Genomic DNA, 15,885 nt, shown 5'->3' with positions numbered 1-15,885 from the left:
CACGAATCCACTTACATACATTGAAGTGAATTCACTACTGAGTGACAATGAACAGGTGAGCCTCTAATTCCAGACAATTTACCTAAACAGCTGAGGATTAACCTCACAAGAGAAACTCAAGTTACTTAACCAAGTGCTCTAAGGCCTAGAATCAGAAAAATATAACCAGAAAGGCCACTCAGTGGACAATTAAGAATAAATCACTTTTGAAAGAACTGGGAATCGTGACAGTGTGAGGCCTCATACGTACGCCCTCTTGTATAATTGACGCGACATCTTCCTCTGGCCGCTTTGTGGGTCTGTGTTTAGAATTCCATTTGGGGCAGCAAGATTTCCACTCGACGTGAATCAGGTGTGTTGACCAAGCAGCAGATGGGAAATTACAAATACACGCAGAGCGTTTCTCTGCCGTGCAGGCATCACAGCTCATCCCGGGCTGCCCGTGGCGCGTGGACCCAGTCCTGCCTGCAGCATGCTGTCCGTGCACCTGCTCCCCGAGGGCCCCAGCAGCGGCTCTCTGGACTCACGTCCTGCTAACAAGCCTCCCAGTGGCACCGATAGCTGTGATTCCAAGAAACAAGCATTTCGGCCGTTTCTTTCTCCTTCTAAGAGGTACAGCCAACACCTCTCTCTTTTGGACAAAAGGAAGGCCCACTCTCTGACTCACTCCAGGGCTAGAGCGTTTCTCTGCCGTGCAGGCATCACAGCTCATCCCGGGCTGCCCGTGGCGCGTGGACCCAGTCCTGCCTGCAGCATGCTGTCCGTGCACCTGCTCCCCGAGGGCCCCAGCAGCGGCTCTCTGGACTCACGTCCTGCTAACAAGCCTCCCAGTGGCACCGAGAGCTGTGATTCCAAGAAACAGGCATTTCGGCCATTTCTTTCTCCTTCTAAGGAGGTATAGCCAACACCTCTCTCTCTTGGACAAAAGGAAGGCCCACTCTCTGACTCACTCCAGGGTCACCAAGAGTGAAAAAGGAATAGAAACCGGAAGAAAGGGAGAGCCCAGCCCTCCCGCCCACAGCCAGTGACTCCCCTGGGTGGGTGAGGCTTCCAGTCCCCTCCCCGGCTGGGGACACTGGGAGCAGAGTAAGCTGAAGCGGGGCAGTCCGTTACTTTATCCCGTACACCCCAGAGTGTGTGGCTCCAGTGGGTGAGGCAGAATGAGATGAGAGGGACATCCCAAGCTTGGGGAGAAGGGATCGCAAGCAAACATCCAGGTGCAGACTCTGCGGGTCCCCCAGCCCTTGCCCCCAGGCCCCTCCCCGGGCTCCCAGCCCAACTCCGTTGGGGGTCATCCATTCCGATACTTATTACAATGAAAACTCAAGGCTCAAGAGTAACACCAGCCCCGCCAGACCCGCCAGCCCTGCCAGCAGAGGTTCCGAGGTGCTCACGCACAGCCGGGGCCCTCCCGGCTCCTGCTAGGTAGGAAGCCGCCAGGCCACAGCCTTGAGGTGTCCCGGTGCCCACGCTCTGCCTGGTCAGCACCTTGCAGATGAGGACTCCACAGCACAGAGGTCACACCGCGCCCAGCACGGGCCCAGGCGCACCTCGAGGGTGTGTGGAGGGGGCATCAGCCTGGCCCCAGGCAGCCCACGTGCACCGATAACCATCACCTGTCCCGGCTGCCAAGGCCCCGCTCCTGCGCAGGGCGCAGACCCAGGGAATGGCACGGGCCTGACCCTGATGAACTTGCAATGTGCACGGGTGAAAAGACCCAAGACCCCAGGCCATCAGGGAATAGGTTCTGGAGCACAGACGTTCACTGAGAATGTAGGAGACTGGCTCCGGGGGTGCACAGGGCCCGTGCGCGCCGGGAGGTACATGGGGGACAGACAGTGAGGGCAGGGCAGCCGGGCGGGGGTGTAAGAAGTGGGACAGACCACGTGTGGGTACTCCTCTGCAGCAGCCCAGGGACGCGAGAAGGAGGCGCGGACACACCTGCGCTCGGGTCTCCGGGGGTGCACAGGGCCCGTGCGCGCCGGGAGGTACATGGGGGACAGACAGTGAGGGCAGGGCAGCCGGGCGGGGGTGTAAGAAGCGGGACAGACCACGTGTGGGTGCTCCTCTGCAGCAGCCCAGGGACACGGGAAGGAGGCGCGGACACACCTGCGCTCGGCGCTGGAGAAGGTGCTGGTCTGACGCAAAGCACACCTGCGCTCGGCGCTGGAGAAGGTGCTGGTCTGACGCAAAGCACACCTGCGCTCGGCGCTGGAGAAGGTGCTGGTCTGACGCAAGCCAAGGGCAAACGCCCAGAGGGAAGGGAGAGCAGGACAGTTACTGGCCGTGCAGCTGGGGCCCAGGTGGGGCAGGACAGGGGCCTAGAACCTGCCCAGAGAGCGGAGGGCACCTGTGGTCCAAACGGCATCGCAGGGCGGTCACCCGGCCGGGGGCACAGCGGACGGGGGACGGCGGCACCGGTGGGGAGTTTGGCCGGCAGGGACCCGGCCGGTGTTGCAGGGGCAGAAAGGAAGATGTTAACTGTCCCTCCCGGGAGTCATGATAAAACTTGGTGACGCAGACACAGGTGAAGGGGGAAAATCAAAGACGACCCCAATTCCCAGAAGATGTCAATTCCAGGGCCGGCCCTTCCACTCAGCTCATCAGACAGCCCTGCCGTGAGCACGGGACCAGCCCAGAGGCCCAGGCTCACCTGTCTCCCCATCCCACCTGTCTCACCCACAGCCCTCAGCTCCAGGCACGAAGGGTGCCGGGAGAGCCTGCCTGACCATGTCCTTTGCCCCACACCCATCTCTTAGTTCAGAACCTTGTGCCACTTTTCTGCTGTGTCCAGATCCTGGCCTGGCACCTGACAGGCTCCTGGACACGAACATGACTCCAGGCCAGGTGGGCCCCTGGCTGCAGGTGGACACATGTCACTTTTAAAACTTCTTGCCCATTTATATTTTCAGCCTCAAACAAATCCCAAGTTTTCACACTTGCTATTTGAGTTGAAAACCCAAACGTTGGCTTCCAAGCATAAAGTGCTGTCCTGCTTCTCACACTTACCTCATTCAACTTCTCCATCCTACAGACCCTCAGCACAAATGCAGCCCAGGCCCCAGCATCTCAGGCGCAGAGCAAGCCAGGGGTTGAAAAGGTAAAAGTCAAGCTGCTCAGGGAAAATGAACTCTGGTCATTCTAGGACTCCAGGCAGTTTTTATCCAAACTAGTCATCCAGGTCTCATCCTCACACTTACTTTAAATCTGACTTACTTTTTATTTAAATCTGTTCCAAATCAAACCTCACGTAACTGCCATAATTTTTTTAGTGGACCGCTTGGCATAAATAGAAGAGATCATTAAAGGAAACATACGTTAACATAAAGCCCATCGCCAGGTGCCATCAGGGACGTCTGTGGCCACCGCAGCAACCCCGCTGGGAGCAGCAGCGCCCTGTGTGACCTTCCCCTTCTCTGTCACCAGACCAGGTCACACTCCACCAGCGAGATGCCACCTCTGTGCTCACTGGTGGTCTGTTTCCAGGTGCTGTTAACAGGGCACAGGCCACGTGCCCCTCCGGTCCTGACACCTCACGCTGCACGAACACACTGGCTCTCGTTACCTTCGGACGGGCTTGGGGAGGGGAAACAGGTGCAATTTTTAGCTCATGTAGAATGGGAGGATGATTATAAAGAGTTAAGGAATCCAACAGTTTATCCATAAACAGTAGATTCGTATGTCTTATGTAGAAGTCTCTGGAACACGTGTAGGGACAAGGTGGTGGTACTTCAGCTTTGCGTGTAGGAGAAATGAACGCACACCAGCTGTTGCTGCCGGGACGTCTCCACTGTTTCAGATGCGCTTCGTGCTGCGTTTGCTGGTGAGGTGGCAGGCAAACTGTGCCACTTCCTAGGCCAAAATAATTCTTACCCCAAGTACCTGGTGCTGGTACATAGTAGGTCCTCAGATATGCATTCAGTGAAGTAGAGAGACATGCATCACCGGCCCACCTGCACGGCTGTGTGATGGCCCCCTGTGCCCCCAGGGCTCCCGCCCGGCTCGGCACCGCCCAAAACCCACCCTCCTGTCCCTAGCCCCTCGGCTCCACAACGACTCACACCTGCTTCTGGTGCCGGCGTGTTTCTAGATGTCACTCACTGCTTCTGTTGACCTGAATTCCCGCAGCGAATTCTAATTCACCGAAACTCACATACATTCACGGGAGCAGCGCACACACGTCCCGGAAGTAGAAGAGCCCAGATCCCAGTGTCTTCTGTTTGCAGATGAGCGCCGTGGACTCATTCCCACCACAAACACTCGGCAGGCGAGAGAACCAGGGTCACTCATCACCCACACGCCAAGGCGGCCAGAGTCCAGCTCAAAGATGCAGCCTGTGCGTAGAATCTGCATCGAGCTGCTGCTCCACACACTTTTTATTCCAACTTTGCTCAGAGGGAGAAGGGAGACATGTCACAGTTCTTAAACCATTCCCCACAGCTGACACCTCTGACACCCTCGTCTTTCAAGGTGATTTAGGATTCCAACAGGACAGACATCACACGTGCATCAAATTCTGCAAATCCGAAGATCCACCAAGGAAGGCAAATCTGACAAAAACTGACCTTTGTCTCTTCAAGCGCCATAAAGAGCATCTCTCCCTAACTGAATCCTTGATGTTTTATTTCAAAAACGTACCTTGAAAAAGAGCACGTTAACTGCGAAAATAAAGTTAAATACAGATTGAACTGAAGCGCACCCTTGAAACAACTGTATCATTGAGACGCAATCTCGTCCTGCTCTGGCGAGCCTCAAACGCTGGATGAAGGAACAACAGTGTGAGTCCGTCCTGCACACAAGGGAGGTGTAGATGGGCCACCCGTCCTGCAGACGAGCTCGCTATGCTTCCCTCTCAGCAGAGCCCCGACCAGTGTGTCGCACCGAGCAGGATTACGTTCCCGGATGCCCTCCTTAAAGCAGATGAGCTTTTGGACTTCTTCTCATTTTAAAGACACTTATAAGGATCAAGCACGCTACCTCCATAACAAAGATAAAACCTGGAAGCCATTTAAAGGTGAAACAGATTCAAGCCCTTGGCTAGACGCTCATCAACACTCAACAATCCCGTCATGGGAACTCGGCAGACTTTGAACCTAGAGGCACAACATGCATCTCTCTCTCTCTCTCTCTCTCTCTCTCTCTCTCTCACACACACACACACACACACACACACACACACACACACACACCCGTAATTTAGGACACCGTATACTGACCCCACTAGCAGTGAGGTGGGCCTGTGGAGCGCACCTCAGTGGTGATTCGAGGTTTCGAGATGCATGTTAGTGGTGGCACCAAGCCAACGGCCCACAGGGTGCGCTAAGCCTGCACCTGCATTGCCTCTGTCACCCAGTAAAGCAGACAGGTGCCCTCACTCACTGATAAGAAGGCCCAGAAAAGCTAAACCATCTGCCAAGCGTTTAACACACACCCCACCCCGTGCCAGTCCTGGCTGCCCACCAAGTCCCCTACCCTCCATCCTCACAGGACCCTGAGGAGCCCAGGGATCCCTCCGTCGCCTAGTCTGGGATGCCGGTGGGGAGGGGCTGCAGCCTCAGGGGGAGGTGGTCCTGGGTCCCAAAGCCCCCAGAGATGGGCTGGTCCGGGCTCCGGCCGGATGGCCAAGTCAGGTCTGCTCCCCAACTTGGAGAGTGACCGCTTGGCCTCTCGGAATGTCACTCGGATGAGATGCCCAAGGCCCCTGCATCTAACCTTGAGACCCCTGGGTGGGGCTGGGGTGACACCAGGATGGTGGCAGAGCAGAAGGATGGATGAGGATGCATCCCTGAGGACAGAACGGAGCCCCAGACAAACCCCAGGCACCCCGGACTCCAGACCTACGGCTGCCAGTGACCTGCCACCAAAGCCACCGCACTCCCCGGGGACCCCCTCCACCGCACTCCACACCAGCCCGCCCACAGCAACCGAGCCAAAAGCAGCTGCAGCCGCGTGCAGAGTGGACCTCAGGGCCCAGGCCTCTTGGTTTGGGACCAGGGTCTCTAATTAACCAGGTTCGTGGTAGGGAGAGGCGTCTAACCAGGAAGCCAGTTAGCCGGTGCGTCCAGAGTTCACCTTTCAAGGTCACCCCAACTCCAGTGCCCCTGAGCGATGGGGTCTCGGAGCTCAGCTTCCCATGTGCTAACCAGCTGCCTCTCTGAGCTGCGGTCGGGAAGCGAGGAGACACACTTACACTGCCCGGCCCACCCGGCACACAACAGACGCTCCATCAACAGTCACGCATCCCACCGCCCTTCTGAAAACACGTCCCGAAGGACTTGCCGTGACTCACCTGTCACAAAGGCCGGCATCTGCCCCAGCGTCACAGTGACCACGGTCACCACCGTCTGCCGTCCCGGGAGCTGCCTGGCTTCCATGAGGCCTCCAGGCCTCTTCTCTGGAGTCCCCGTTACACCCCAGACCAAGCCACAGCTGCCCACCCCCACGACGCAGTCACGTCCTGACCCTAACCCTGCACCGGACGGCCAGGGTGTCCACCCTACAGAGGGCTGCCGCCTGGCCAGCCACTGCCCAGGCCATCACTCCTGCTCAGGGAGTCTGGATTCCCAAGCATATTGATGCAAGTGTGCTTACATACTTACATATAAACATAAACTCTAGTTAAATAGTATGCAAAGCAAAGAAATCTAAGTGCACAAGAAGTCACTCCTTGGAAAACCAAGGTGACTGCTTAGGAAAGACTCAGCAAAGAGAGACAGCTTTAAAACTGTCACGTCAGCAGGAACAAAACCAGAACACACTGAGGGGGGATTGTTTAAAATCCGGAAGGTGCTCCACTCAGAACTTCTGGAAAGTCTCTTAGTTCTCAGTCCACTTGAAAGAAACAAATAGGAAATCACAGGTTGTGACTGAAAGACAGGTTAGAATGCAAAGAACAGTCCAGATCCTGCATCCAAAAAATGGCGAGTTATTATACGTGTGTGTTTGTGAGATAAAATGTCTAATAGACATCATTTGTGTGATTCACTCCACTCTCTCATTACTGGGTCCCAGTCACACTGGCCGAGAGATACACAGGTTTCCAACTTAAACATCCCCAAGTACCTGCAGGCAAACTAAACAGGCTCTGGCGCTGTTTCCCATCAGCAAGAGCCTTATTCAAGCCTTCCAGAGGTCTTTGACTGCGATGACGTCCTCCCTCTAACCTTCACAGAACTCTGGCCGACACCTGCCCCGTGCCCACAGGAACCTCCTGAGAGCACAGCGGCTTCGGCCCCTAACGCCAGCTCCATCGGGGACACACCCGCCTGGCTCACCCAGGATGGTGCCCGGCCCAGTGCAGGTACGTAGCAAAAGCTGTGTATGCCAAACGTAAGGCAAGGGATTCCCACCAAAATAATCACCAAAAATTTGGAACTGTCTGGTATATTAGAGCCTTGTTCAGACACATTAAAAAGTACTCTCTGAATTACTCCCCTCTCGGAAAGACAAGTTGCGCTGAAAACCTCCATCATTGTAGTTAGGGTGTTTAAGGGGTCACCTTGCAAAACCGTAAAACAGAACAAAAAACAGATTAGGCCAAGAAACTCAGCAATTGCGACGGCAGCGCATTCAAAGGGCTAAGGCAGCTCTGGGTGCCAGCACAGCACGGCAAGCATTTGCCAGCCTTGGGGTGCCGTAACACGGTGTAAAAGTTCCAGGGTAGCATAATTAACTGATCCCTGATGCCTGCCTCAGAGGCACAGGTGAAAGCAGAGCTCCGCCCACCGGGCTGGAGGGTCCAGGCAACACCGGTGAAAGATGTGAGTGAGAGGTGTGGAAAGTGCTTCGGGAACCAAACGGAGTGAGTACATTCCCAGCAGCTACCTGTCACTAAATTAACAAACATTTAAGCGGATACCTGCTAATCTACCCACCTAAAACGTCCACACATCCCAAAGGAAGGTTGGAGCAGCATCTCACTGGGAAACGGGGCTGTCTTATATTTACGGTCACCTACTACTAAGGCATATATGGTACCCGTTGATAACGAGTGCCCATCTATTACACAGCACGCGGCAACACCCGGGCCCAGGACTTAATCCAGTGGACAGTCAAGTACCAGAGCCTATTTGGAAGTGATGCTCAGATGAAGGCTTTGCCCGCCACACTCACAGCCCTGCTTACAGTGCAGCCCTCTATGCGGGACGTCTGGTTGCCCAAAAAGGCTCCCAATGACTAGTGAAAATCCGTAGATTAAAGGCTAGATGATACTACAGTCTAAGGGCCACTACTTTTTCTTTCCTCTCTGAAAATGATCAAATGTAATATCGGATTTAATTCAGACTGTTCCTAGGACCCAAGCTTAGTCCCCCTGGCGAGTGGGACCTGGAAGAAAGGACCGAGGGTCACACTGAGATAACACAGGAAAAAAGGAAATGTGGTCCAGAGTCCGCTAGGCTCAGACAGCCCTGGACATAGTCTGTTAGCTGTATGTATGTGTCCAGAGAGAAAGTCTACCAATCATCCCAAAATCCGGGCGACCAAAAATTATTAATTCCCTGGTACTAAGTGTTATGAATAAAAGTTGTAAGTTCAGCCCCTTCACAAACGTCTTTAAATGCCACAAATGCCACGGAGCCCAAGAGCTGCCTCAAGGCCAGTTGTTACCGCCGCCCTCCTGATAAACGCGATTCACGAAACGTCCCCACTAGAAGCGTCATTCCAAAAATCATTTAGTTCTCCGAGCAGGAGGAAGTAACCTGGTTATTTTGCAAATGAAGACCTTTAATTATAATACTTTAGATAATAACAGCAAGGCAGGAAAGAAAAGTTTGAAAATCTGTAATAAGAACACTTGTAACTGGATTTAATCACAATTAAAACCAAATAAATTAACATCAACTCCCCTTCAGCAGTGATCCCATTTATAAACATCCCTTGACTATTCTTGACTTGAGAACAGGCATTCTCCCTGAGCCTCCATTTCCCTGATCTATAGGAAAAGCCCAGTGTGGCAAAGCCTGACTTTTAACTCCAAAGCTTAACACTCAAGGGCTTAAGTTCCTAACCTCAGAGACACTGCAGTGCTGAGCAATTTGGATGGAGAACTTTCCCCTCACCTCAGCACTTCACATTTGGGAAAGATTATTTAAATGGTTTATACACCACCAGATCTTTAAAAGGTCAGAAGTAGAGGGACACGGTTGTGCTTTCTAAAGTGAATGGTATTTGCAATAAATCAACAAGCTTTTCAAGCTTTTCTACATTTAAAGAAAACACAAAACATGAGTAGTTCCTTGTTTCTCACTTAAACCAGCATCCCACGGGCTCTCCTCCCTCCAGCAACAGTGCCCAAGGTGGCCGAGGGTGTGAAATGACACACTCTAAGTAGCTCTTGAAACCAAATCACCGGAACCCTCAAGATAAGGTCTTTGAAACAGAAGCAGTCCATGCTGTACAATGTAGCTGCACGCACACACACACACACACACACACACACACACACACACCCCTCAAATAGCAACCCAGTGGAAACACAATGGGCCTGAGAACCCAGGGGAGGACCAGGGGCCAAGTTCAGAAGGGCTGAGCCAAGCATTCCTGGGCTCCAGGTTAACTTCTCCCCTCCTGCTAAAGGAGCTTGTACTTTGCGTTCTTGCAACCCAGGCACTCACTTGCCTCTGCCAGGTCCTCCCTGGCCAGACACCAGGCAGGAGGCCCACCATCTTCCCAGCTGCCAGAACCTGGGAAAACACTAGGTGCTAACTTCAGTCCAGGCGGGCGAGGGTGTGGGGAGAGCTGGTCTGGGGGTCCAAGAGTTCTGAAGGCTGTGTCTGGGGAGATGGAGGGCCCAGCAAAGTTAAAAGGTGGGGAAAGAGGCCCAGCCTTGCGAGGGACTGAAGGGGAGCAGGGGGGCAGGGAGCCTTGCCCGCCTCAGGGAGGGCAGGGGGCTGCCACACACGCACAGGCCACCACAGAGCAAGTGCAGGCGGAAAGGGATTCCAGGGGAGAGGATGGGCCGACGGCAGGTGCCAAAGAGAAGTTCAAAGGGGAGGGGGCGGGAGGGGAGCACGTGATGTCCAAGAGTTGCCAAGTAGGACTTGGAAGGTTACACTCACGGAGTCCCTGGAGGGAAGTAAGTCGAGAAAGAAGGCCATCGCGTAGCACCTCTGGTCCCCTGCCCTTCCTCGCCGCCCTCCCCCCACCAACACACTCACACCTCGGCGAAGCGCATACCCACCTTTGCTGGGGGCGCGCTCCTGCTGGCTGCCAGCTCGCGCAGGCTGGCGTTGGCGCTGGTCGCCGCGGGGAGGAGAACCGGGGAGCCAGAGGCGCTGCCCCCGGGACCCGCGAGCGCCGAGGCCGCTCCCGAACCGGGGCCGGGGCCCGGACCAGGACGCGCGGGTGGGCTGCTGCCAGGGCTGGTGCCGGCGCGGGGCCGCTGGCGGATGCCGTCCAGCAGGCGCACCAGCAGGATGTTGGCGGGCAGTTCGTCCACGCCGCAGCCCACGAGGATGCGGCACTCGGGGCAGCGCAGCTCGTGGCGCGAGCACACGATGCTCTCCAGGCAGCGGCGGCAGAAGGTGTGCTGGCAGGGCAGCACCTTGGCCGTCGTATCCAGGCGCTCCAGGCACACGGAGCACTCCAGCAGGTCCAGGAGCGACGACTCGTCCATGTCCCCGCCCAGCCTGTCGCCGTCGCCCTCGCTCTGCGCAGCGGCGGCCGCCCTGGACGCGCACAGCCTGGGCGCTCCGAGCAGCATGGGGGCGGCGCCGGCGGCGGCGCGCACCTCTAGGTCCCGGGGCCGTTGCGGAGGCCGCCGCGGGCAGTGGGCGCCAGGGTCGCGCCCGAGCAGCCGCTGGGGAACCGGGCTGCGCTGCGACTTCCCTCTGTGCGGCTGGCAGCGCCAAGTAGTGCCAACCGGCCTGCGTGGCAGGGACCGGAGCTCCGAGCCCCGCGAGCCCCCTCCGGGCCGCCGAGCCCACCCAGTTCTTCGGCGCGAGGCGCCCCCGAATGCGGGCTACACCTGTCCCTCCGCGAGTCCGCCCCAAACGGGATCCAGCGGCTCTGCCTGTCGGGCACAACACCCGGCGGCTCTGCTCTCGCAGTGGCCAGTCCGATGCCGTGAAGGCGGGGTCGCAGCGTGCGCGCTCCCCCGCACCGCCTCTGTGCGCCCTTGGCCTGCCCGCGAGCGGCTGCCCAGCTGGCGCAGCGGGACCCCTCCTCGTCCTCGGCCGCGAGCACGTGCGCGGGGAGCGCGCGGAGGTCACGGTCACTGCGGGGCACGGGGAAGGGGCAGCTGCGCCCTGGAGCTGCCTCCGCCTGGGCGCACGCAGCCACCAGTCCTGCCGTTAGGGCGCCTCCAGGGTCCCCAGGAACTCCGGGGCGCTCTCCTGCGCAGGCCCGGGCCTGTCCCCTCTGGCGCCCGAGCCTCCCTTCGCTCTCCGTGAGCCTCGGAGCGGGATGTTTCCGCCTGACGCCGCCGCGAAGGAAAGTTTGGGCGGCGCTATGCGGACCGCCTCCCTGGGCAGCGCCGGCCAGGAGCCTGGGGACGCAGCCAACACCCGGGCATCCTCCTCGACGACGGCCCGGTCCCCTACCCGGCGGCGCGCGGAAGTGACAGCTCCGGAGCCGGGGTGGGCGCGGGGCGCCGGGCGGAGCGGAGGGGAGGGCGCTGGGGTCCTCCCGGCGACGCGCGTCCAAGACTGCGCCGCTGCCCGCCGGACCGCAGCCTCGCGCAGTCTGCCCTTGGGGACGCGCTCGACCCCCTTCTCGAGAGGCGCAGGCGAGGGGAGACGCGGTCTCCTTCCCGGCGCCCGCCTTCGGGCGCGTCAGAGCGACGCAAGAGCGCACGGAGGCCCGGGGGCCGCGGGGCCGCGGCCGGTGGCACAGATTCCCTGCCGAGCGCTGCCCCCTCGTGGCCGCTCTGGGCCCAGTCCGGGGTCGGCGCAGCCTGGTCCAGGGCAGGACGCTGGACCGTGCACATCTCCGAAAGGGGGCTACAACAGAAGGGCGCGAGGGCCCTACTCCCGGTCGGTCAGGCTGTCTTGCGGTTTGTGAAGCTAAGTGTAGCTTTTCTGACTTTCCAGGGAGAAAGTAATACTTGTTGAAGCTTCAATGCCACGAACGTGCATCTTTTTATTTAATCCTCTAAGCGGCCCTGTCGGGTAATTATTTTAACCCCATTTTGCATGTGAGGAAGGTGAGGCTCATAGTTATGAAATCATTGTGGCTGGATTTTGTTAATGTTTTTGTCTCCAGAACCGAATGCGTGGAAAAGGTCACAGTCCACTATGATACCAGCTCCCTACAAGCCACATATTTTTACACTGTAATATCCCCAGTGCCTACGGCAATGCCTGACACATAGTAGGTGTTCAATAAATATTTATGAATTAATGAAAAAACAGCCTCCAAATCCTCGCCTCGTGGCGATTTGAAGGCACATCTTAACGTCTGTGTTCCGGGTGTACTGAGTCACACCCTTGGTCCGCGAAGTGAGGCTGCCAGTTCATTGGAACTTTGCTCCTGACCTCTGACGGCCACAGGGGACTCGCCCCGCCTGCCTTCCGGGTCCTCCTAATGCGGACTGTGCGCGATTACTCACGTTAGCACTGCCAGGGAGAGATGGAGGCATCTCTGCTGTGCTGCCCGGGGACCCAGACCTTGGGCCAGGCCTCCCCGGAGGGGCCACACGCGGCCCTCCTTCCACCCTCTGACCCGCACTCAGAATAACAAAGGACGCAGAATGCTTGATCCAAACGCAGGTGGCATGGACACAGGACTCGGGGAAGCTGGGAAGGGTGGCAGAGAGCAGGGGCTGTCTAGGGTGACGTGCCCTGGCTGCTTTGGGTTTCAAGCAGCAGAAACCAGCTCTAGCAAGGTTTTAAAAGGAACCAAAGAGGTGATGGGAATCAGGACCCCAGGCTAAGAGCTGGGCCAGGTCACTGCAGGTGGGCCCCGGGGTGGGTGGTCTCCTTCCCTCTCTTGTACCAGCTGCCTCTACCTCCAAACCCACATGACAGGAAACACGGTCAAACTCCAGGAGCATTTCGTTCGTGGCTTCAGCCACTGACAAAAGACACTCATCTGACGCCGTGGTGGGCTGGAAGTTTTAAACCCCTGCCACCCAGCTTGGCCCAGGGGGTCGCTTTCTGGACCAATGTGTGCTGGCCGCAGGGGGGGATCATCTGAAGCCTGGCGGCACCTCAGGGGTCACCCAAAAGGAGAGGAAAGGGTTCCAGGACCCGTGGCGTGCTGGGCAGAGGGAACCACCCCTGCACTCGGCTTCCCTTGTTACACACAACCAGGGCCACAAAGGGCAAACACGGGGCCACCGAATCCCACCTTTCTCACCTTGGGCCCCTGCCTTCACCCACTCCCGTAGCACAGGCGAGCTGTAGGCCAGGGGGCCCCAGTTGCCGGGAGGGCTGCGTGGCAGGGCCTGGGTGTCTGTGCAGGGCCTGGGGGGCTGTGCTGGGCCTTGCAAAGGTGGACGTGGCAGCCCAGCCCCACCCCATCTTTCTGCTTTTCCAGAGAAGTTGGGGGACTGCTTTTTAGGTGTGTTCTCCTGTGTTCAACAGTCGGCATCAGTTCTCAGAAAAACACCCTATTAGCCAAACAAAGTGAGTGTGGCCCTATTGGCCCCCAGACCCCCAGTTGCCAGTTTCTGGCTGAAGCAGCCAAAGGAGGTGAGCTGCAGCATAAAGGAACTTCAGGCTGTGATCTGAATAGCGGAAGCATTGCAAGCACAGGTTTCTATCACTCAGTTAAACTTGCACGTGTTCAGTCAGCCGGTTGTATCCGTCCATGATGGAGAAGCCTGGCTTAGCCGTTCGTATGAGGAGACCTTGGGAACTCAGGCGCGCACAGCACAACGGGCCAACATGAGTGTCCGCGTGGCCGCCTGGGGAGGTGATGGAATCTTAGGATGCGTGAGGGGATGTGACGGGGCTGGAATCATCTCACCGCACCTCGGGTTGTCGGACCCCATCGGCAGGATTGTTTCCAATTCTGGGGACTAGATATTAATGACAGGATGGAAAAGGATCCAGAGGCCTTGTCCGTGAATTTAGGATGAAGGAATAGAGAGCATCTGTCCAAAGAGGAGACAGCTCGGAGGACACAGGACCCGGCTGCTCAAACTGATGGAGCCTGGGGACCATGGCCCGAGTGTGAGGGTGATTCCAGGAGGTGCCCCCTGGGCAGCCCCGCTGGCTGAAGGTGGCCTGCGGGCGGGAACTGGCCCTGGAATGCCTGACGGCCATCGCTGCTACCCCAGGTGTAAAAGAAGATGAGCCCAGACCCCTGGCAGGCTGGGTCCTCCCAGGGCAACTGCCTCTGTGGGATGCGGGGCCTTGGAAACAGAGCTTGCCCCTTGGGGTGGGGATTCGCGGGTGACACGGAGTGGAGTCCAAGACAAGTCTCTGGGCTTCCCTCAGTCCGATCAGGTGGGGGCTTGAGTGATTACCTGCATGTGAATTTGCTCAAACTGAGGGAGTGGGCCATCCAGTTAAAGAAATAAGTCCGCGTTGCCTCAGCTCTGCAGGAAGGACCCTTGCACTCGAGCGAGGTGTCTCCTTGTTGCCCACTGCAGTTTCCATAGCACTGTGACAGAAATATTGCAAATGCTTTCAGGTATTAAAAATAATCCTGCCATTGCCTATGTTTTTGTTCACAGTCTTCAAAAGAATTATAATAGGGGCTTCCCTGGTGGCGCAGTGGTTGAGAATCTGCCTGCCAGTGCAGGGGATACGGGTTCGAGCCCTGGTCCGGGAAGATCCCTCATGCCGCGGAGCAACTAGGCCCGTGAGCCACAACTACTGAACCTGCGCGTCTGAAGCCTGTGCCCCGCAACAAGAGAGGCCGCGACAGTGAGAGGCCCGCGCTCCACAACGAAGAGTGGCCCCCGCTTGCTGTAACTAGAGAAAGCCCTCGCACAGGAACTAAGACCCAACACAGCCCAAAATAAACGAATAAATAAATACATTTCTTTTATAAAAAGGAATTAGAATAGATTCTCCTCCAGTCTGGAGACACAACACACTTTATTTTAGTTTGGCCCCAGATCTCAGAAGATGCTCGAAGCTGTGTGCTCTGCTCAGCTATCGGCTAAAGCACTGGGACACGTTTAACCCAATAATGGAAATCCCTTATTTAAATTACAGTCATGAGCAAAATGAATGAAAATTGAATGTAAAGAAAAGCTTCCAGAATAATCACAGCGTAATTGACATTGAATAATATTTAATATCTGGACTCATGTCTTTGGTAGGAGTACATCTTAAATCATCCAAGGGGAGGTTCAATTATAAATAACACTGATGCGTTTTCTAGGAAAATGTGAAATACTTGTGAAAGATACAGAGCTAATGAAGAATCATCGATCTCGGGAAGAATAACAGAGCCTTTTCTCAGATAAGATAATGTTCGCCTCCTTCCAAGGAAAGGCTGGAATTGTGAATATGCCAAGCATTTCCACTCTGAGCTGTGGTGAAACACACAAACCTTCTGGGTAAAATGCTGTTGAATGCCTGCGTGCGCCTCAGCGGACAGGACACACCGCTCGCTCATGGGCCCCAGAAGAGGGACTGGGGACCCTCCTTGGAAAGCCGGGTCACAGCCTCTGTGTGCCTGGGATGAGGCTTCCCCGAAAAGCCCCGTGAAGGCATCAGAGGGGACTCAGATGGACTCAGACTCCATATCGGGATGTGCACACCCCCCAGCCTCTCACCCGGCCTCCTGCAGCCAGGAGGCTGCGGGCCCTGTGTGGACTCCGCTGGGTCTGGCCTCCATTGGTTTTACCATCAGCCCCTCCCACTTCCCGTAAATGGTACCTATTTCCTCTTCCCCAGGCGCCAGGACTGCATGTGGACCCCTCCCGCGGGACTACGAATACTTTAAACACTGATTTTTCTGTGGGTTTTTTTTTTTTTTTTTTTTTTT

General features: G+C 56.6%; 1 protein-coding gene and 1 pseudogene across 1 annotated transcript in view; one reads left to right on the top strand and one right to left on the bottom strand.

The window, feature by feature from the left end:
* Positions 1 to 10,702, bottom strand: part of SH3RF3 (SH3 domain containing ring finger 3) — a 201,272-nt gene extending 190,570 nt beyond the window's left edge. Inside the window, exon 1 of the mRNA XM_024757983.1 lies at positions 10,181 to 10,702. Within this exon, the coding sequence (XP_024613751.1) occupies positions 10,181 to 10,702 (522 nt within the window). The remainder of the gene's footprint in view (positions 1 to 10,180) is intronic.
* On the top strand, positions 10,701 to 12,000 carry LOC112408375 (collagen alpha-1(III) chain-like; annotated as a pseudogene).
* The last annotated feature ends 3,885 nt before the right edge of the window (positions 12,001 to 15,885 follow it).

The sequence above is a fragment of the Neophocaena asiaeorientalis genome, unplaced genomic scaffold (assembly GCF_003031525.2).
Source record: "Neophocaena asiaeorientalis asiaeorientalis breed wild unplaced genomic scaffold, Neophocaena_asiaeorientalis_V1.1 scaffold497, whole genome shotgun sequence".
NCBI classification, from domain to species: domain Eukaryota; kingdom Metazoa; phylum Chordata; class Mammalia; order Artiodactyla; family Phocoenidae; genus Neophocaena; species Neophocaena asiaeorientalis.
The sequence above is the reverse complement of the archived record's forward strand: the minus strand, read 5'-3'. Positions and strand labels throughout refer to the sequence as shown.